Source organism: Rhincodon typus, chromosome 18, assembly GCF_021869965.1.
Source record: "Rhincodon typus isolate 14 chromosome 18, sRhiTyp1.1, whole genome shotgun sequence".
Taxonomy (NCBI): Eukaryota; Metazoa; Chordata; class Chondrichthyes; order Orectolobiformes; family Rhincodontidae; genus Rhincodon; species Rhincodon typus.
The window spans coordinates 54,267,447-54,273,334 of NC_063349.1; the positions used below are offsets into that span (position 1 = coordinate 54,267,447).

Genomic DNA, 5,888 nt, shown 5'->3' on the forward strand with positions numbered 1-5,888 from the left:
GCGAGATGGTCCTCTTTGGCGGAGGCTTCGGGCTCGGTATTCCAGCGGCCCGTGTGGTGCTGTTGACCCAGAATGGTGGTCTCATTCCGGGTGCATCTTCAGGGTATTCCATCGTTCCTCAACACCTCTCCCCAAGCCCAGCAGCCGTCAATTGTGATGAACTTTGTCTCATTTTTACTTTTTAATCATTATGTATGGCTTCTGTCATCAATGTGGCACGGTGGCTCAGTGGTTAGCACTGCTGTCTCACAGCGCCAGGGACCACGGTTCGATTCTAGCCTTGGGCGACTGTCTGCGTGGAGTTTGCACATTCTCTCAGTGTCTGTGTGAGTTTTCTCTGGGTGCTCTGGTTTCCTCCCACAGTCACAGGGATGTGCAGGCTGGGTGGACTGGCCTTGGTAAATTACCCGCAGTGTTCAGGGATGTGTAGATTAGGTGGGTGTTAGGGGGCATGGGCCTGCGTGGGATGCTCTGAGGGTCAGTGTAGACTTGTTGGGCCGAAGGGCCTGTTCCCACACTGTAGGGATTGTAGGACTTGAGCCTGTAACTCTTTGACAACAAAGAAATTCTACCTAGGCGCCGTGGCGGGGCGAATCATAGACCTTTTCATGTAAAAGTACACATGACAATAAATGCCTGTTAGAGATAGTATTTTCTGAAGAAGGGTCTCGACCCGAAACGTCAGCTTTCCTGCTCCCCTGATGCTGCCTGGCCCTGCTTCCACACTGTGTTAATTAATAAATTTCTATTCGCGTACATACGAGTCCCACAGGTATCCGGTCACCCACCTGTTTCTTGCCCGGGGTGGGCAGCCACAACGTGTGGAAGGTGTCCCTGAGCCTCGGCCAGCCGCAGGGGGTGGGGATCTTCTTTCCGCTCCACCAATAGATAGGCCCATCCTTTCACCTCCATAATAGCTGAGAGGGCGGGATCGATCCCTCACGGCGGGGTTCCTGTACCCAGCGCGGAGGTGAGTAAAGCGCGCACACCCGCACCCCCCCCCCCGCCGCCACCCTCGCGGGTCTCGCGCCGGAGCCGTTCCAAATTGGAATTCTGCCCGATTTGAATCGACGCGCGCGCGGCCGTTGGTGCCCGGTTTCCACGGTAACCAGGCCTGCCTACCTACCTACCCACCCATCCTCCCTCTCTCCGTGCCGCCAAGTTGTGAAGAGACATCTCCCCGGGGAACGTGTGGTGGGGGAAGGGGGTAAAGAATCGCTAGACCTCTCGTCGCCCCGCGGTGCTCACGATGATCTTTGGCGGTTGAGGCTCGCAGAAAGGTGCATTTTGTAAAATCGAGTCCCGCTGATTTTAGGCCCAGCCCAGCGCCGCCGGGGCACCGCGTCCGCCTGAGGGAAGATTTTGGTGAGGGGGGACGGCGGGGTGGGGGAAGGGGAAAGAAGGGATTGTGTTCTCTTCGGTTGTTCGCAGGAGTCGGGCTGGTCTTGAGGGGACACGGGTACGAAAAGCCCTTGCGCCCGCCTTGTTCGGGGTTGCACCCCTCCCTCGTATCAGGGACATGTCTGGGCACAGCCTCCGCTGAGTCAGCCTTTCTCTCCCTCAGCTCGGGTTGTCGCAGCTACTCGCGTCGGTGGAGTCATGCTCGGACATGTCAAGGCAGCGAAACCTCCCGGAAAGGGGAGTCGCCCTGACTTGCCCTTTGCCCAGTTCCTGCCTGGTCGGGGTCAGATTTAAAAGCCTCAGCAAGTTGTCCGCAGAAGCAGAGTTCGGCTTAACACGGCGGGCGCCTCGGTTTTAAAACGAGTTGAATAGCGTACGTTTTTGTTTTATCCCCAGTGCACACGTCTTTGCTTGAGAGCAATATTGAAAATATGGCAACCAACGGATCGGCACCCTGCCTCGGGACTTCACAAGATGATCAAGTACTACAGGCAGATCAGGACTGTCAAGTGAGTTTTTATTGACCATTCTGTAGCTTTCGTAAATGTTCTACAAAGAGAGTTTCAAAAGAATTATCTAGTCCTTTCTAAACATGCTTAATGTCTCAGCAAATGTTTTGTTTTCAATCCCCCTTCTGGAAATTGTTTTAGGTGAAACCCAAGCCACTCTTACTTAAGTTGTTGCACTTTGCTGGAGCACGAAGTGAAACCTTCACAATAAAGGAGGTTAGTCAACCATTAAGGTAGCTTTATTTTATGAGTGATATTTGGCTGTATGTATCTGCTGAACTTTACATATACAAAAGTCAGCCATCGTTCAAGACTAGCACTCTGTTTCAGTCAGGTTTAAGAGCTAACAACGTGTGCCAGAAGATTGACTACAAAATCCAGGCTGATCCTCAATGCAACACTAAGGAAATGCCAAAATGCCAGATATTAAAGTGATGTTTGGCTTCTCAGGTGGATGTAAATGTTCCTATGACATATTTCAAAGGAAAGCATTGGCATTCTCCCCTGTGTTCTAGTACTTGTACAGTATATTATTTCTTGTAATGTGCTAAAATGCTGCACAGCCAATTAATTACTTTAGAAAAGCGGTCATTGTTGTATAAGACAGATTCCCAGCGGCTGAAAGATTGGGGGTATGCAGGTATGTAAAATTGATGTTAAAATCAGATCAGCTATGATCTTATTGAATGGCAGAGCAGGCTGAAATGGCCTTCTCTTGATCCTTGTCAGTATGTTCCACATCACCTTTGTGTACATTAAAGCGCCAGATGTGGCAGCTGAGATAAATGACTAGTTTTTGTGATGTTGGTTGAAGGAGGCTGGACCACAAACAGAAGTGAAAACTTGCTCACTCACTTTTGGCTAATGTTTTGGTGAACTTTGTGTACAACCTTTGCCACATTAAGTGGCAGTTATCATTAAAGCCTAGTACTCTCTTTTGAGTTTTTAAGAGTTCAGAACGCATGCCAGAAGATTCTGTTATAAAACTAGTGGAAGCATGGCTCTTCCAGTAAGTACAGCCTCCTGAGAATTCCTTGGATATTTCTTTTGTCTGTAGAAACACTTGCACCTTGTACTGTAAGTCTTTAAACATACTACTTTATAATTTAGTATTTGAAACTATTGTATTGAAGTCTTGAACTGAAAATTGATTGTTTATATTTCTTCTGAACAGGTAATGCACTACTTGGGACAGTACATAATGGCTAAGCAGTTGTATGATGAAAGACAGCAACATATAGTACATTGTTCTGATGATCTGCTGAGTCACTTGTTTGGAGTGCAGAGCTTTTCAATTAAAGAGCCACGGTAAAGTAGATTTTTGAAGACAAACTTTCAGAATGTTTTGTGAACATGTTGGAAGAGGGGTGAAAAACTTCTTTAGATTCATTATGTAATTTAGCTTGCATTTTTAATGTTTATTACTTACAGCACTGAGCTTAATTTTGGCTGGAATGACATGAAAGTATGGCTTGACATTGCTTTTTCCCTATTCTTAACGATAAGCTGAGGGAAAGAACTTTGCCATTTTTCAAAATTGTATTAAATGTACTATGGTAAACGTAATAGGATATAGGTCTCTGATTCTAACTCAAAGTCATTAAAACACGGGTGGGGAGATTGCACATGGTTGGAGGGATGGAGAACATGGAGTAGGTATTAGTGATTGCACTTGTGATTGTCTCTCTACCTTAGTTTGTACAGTTTTTGATTACTGGTTACTTTGGTTACACCCTCATCATGTGATTCTAATACCTACCCATGTTAGTCCAGCCGTTTGATTTGTCTCTAGCTCCTGGATGAATAGGAGAGTGTCTTATGGATGTTATAAGCTTTTTTTTGTTTTTAATACTCATTTGTGGATGCTGCTAGCTGGCCAGCATTTATTGCCTTACCCTTAGTTGCTCTTGAAGGTGGTGGTGAACTACCTCCTTGAACTGATGCAGTCCACCTGTTGTGTGTTGACCCACAATGCCGTTAGCAAGGGAATTCCAGGATTTTGACCCAGTGACAGTGAAGGAATGGTGATATACTTCCAAGTCAGGATGGTGAGTAGCTTGGAGGGGAATTTGCAAGGGGTGGTGTTCCCATATAGCTGCTGTCTTTGTGCTTCTAGATGGAAGTGGGTTTGGAAGTTGCTGTCTGAGGATCTTTGAATTTCTGCAGTGCATCTTGTTAGATAGTAGCAGCAGTATGTACTGAGCATTGGGTGGTGGAGGAAGTGGATGTTTTGGATATAGTGCTAATCAAACAGGTTGCTTTGTCCTCAACGGTGTCAAGCTTCTTGAGTGTTGTTGGAAGTGCACTCATCCGGGCAAGTGGGGAATACTTGTACGTTCTGCTCGCAGAAAAGACCCTGAACTACCTGAAGTTTCTGAACTTTCTGAAGAAGTTCAGCTTTCCTGCTCCTCTGATGCTGCTTGGCCTGCTGTGTTCATCCAGCTCTACACCTTGTTATCCCTGAACTACCTGTTGCCTGCCACTTCAATGCACCACCCCTGTCTCTGGCTTGCTGCAGTGTTCCAGTGAAGCCCAACTCAAGCTGGAGGAACAACACCTCATTTTTCCGCTTGGGGACCCTACAGCCGTCAGGACTCCATACTGAGTTCAATAATTTTAGGGCCTAAACTCTCCCATGTCCCAGCCCCCCACCCCACACACCAGGCCTTGTTACCACAGCCTGCCATTACACACCCCCTGTTGTTAGTCACTAACAGTCCCCATTAACAACTATTCACCCTCCCAGCCTGATCGTTAGCAACTCCTTAGTCTGTCCAACTGTCTATCCTCTCTCTTTGGGCTCTATCCTATTGTTTACTCCCTACCCCACCCACCTCCCTATGTACTACATATAAACTGATGTTTTCCCAGCCACCATCAGTTCTTAGGAAGGGCCACTGGACCTGAAACATTAACTCTGTTTTCTCCTTCACAGATGCTGCCAGAACTGCTGAGCTTTTCCGGCAACTTTGTATTTGTGGGGAGTACTTGTGACTTGGACAGGCTTTTAAGAGTCAGGAGATGATTTACTCACCACAGTATTCCTAGCCTTTGACCTGTTGTTGTAGCCACTGTTTGTTTGGTGAGCCCAGTTGAGGTTCTGGTTAATGATAACCCCCAGGATCTTGATATTAGGGAATCCATTGAATGTCTAGGGGCTGTGTTTACATTTTCTTATTTGTGAGGTGTGAATGTTACTTGCCTCTTCTCAGCCCAAGCCTGGATATAGTCCAAAACTTGTTGCATTTGAACACGGACTGCTTCACTATCTTGAGGAGTTGCGAATGGTGCTGAACACTGCAATCATCAGCGAACATCCTCACTTCTGATCTTATGATGGAGGGAAGGTATTAAGTATTATGTACAAGATTAATTAGTAAAAATTAGAATACACAGAAGAGGGGTGGGGCTGTTCTTGGGTGATAGGTTGATAATGGATTGGCACATTGGAAATGGATAAAGACAGAGTGTGCATTCTGACTAGTGTCATAGACTTGTACAGCATAGAAACGGACCCTTCGGTCCAACTCATCCATGCAGACCAGATATCCTAAATTAATTTGTCAGCATTTGGCCCATATCCCTCTTAAACCCTTCCTATTCATCTACTCATCCAGATGGCTTTCAAATGTTGTAAATGTACTGGCGGCACACCACCCTCTGCATGAAAATTTTGCCTCCTTAGGTCCCTTTTAAATCTTTCCCCTCTCACCTTGAACCTATGCCCTCTAGTTTTGAACTGGAAATATGACATGTTCACTAGAGATCTGTTCTGAAGATCAACAATTTGCCATCATCATTAAGGGTTGGAGTTCAGAGCAAATTTTGTTAAAGATTGGTTCTGCGATCCCTGAAACAGCTGCACCGGTATCAACCTCTATTAGAGCAGGTGACCATTTAACCGGACATTTATTTTGATTGGAGACGGTAAGGACTGCAGATGCTGGAAGCCAGAATCCATAAATATGGAGCTAGAAA

The 5,888-nt window shown here is 46.4% G+C and overlaps 2 protein-coding genes across 5 annotated transcripts in view; one reads left to right on the plus strand and one right to left on the minus strand.

The window, feature by feature from the left end:
* LOC109919599 (transmembrane protein 117-like) overlaps positions 1–5,888 on the minus strand; it is a 119,157-nt gene that overhangs the window by 100,739 nt on the left and 12,530 nt on the right. The window lies entirely within an intron of this gene.
* mdm2 (MDM2 proto-oncogene) overlaps positions 870–5,888 on the plus strand; it is a 113,187-nt gene continuing 108,168 nt past the window's right edge. Inside the window, exons 1-4 of one of the 3 annotated variants that reach the window (XM_048607426.1) lie at positions 870–970; positions 1,798–1,910; positions 2,052–2,126; positions 3,085–3,218. In XM_048607426.1, coding sequence (XP_048463383.1) covers positions 1,833–1,910; positions 2,052–2,126; positions 3,085–3,218 — 287 coding nt within the window. In that variant the 5' untranslated portion in view covers positions 870–970; positions 1,798–1,832. Of the gene's footprint in view, positions 971–1,025; positions 1,366–1,797; positions 1,911–2,051; positions 2,127–3,084; positions 3,219–5,888 lie in introns of those variants that run through there. The other 2 variants (XM_048607425.1, XM_048607424.1) reach the window with 2 other exon arrangements.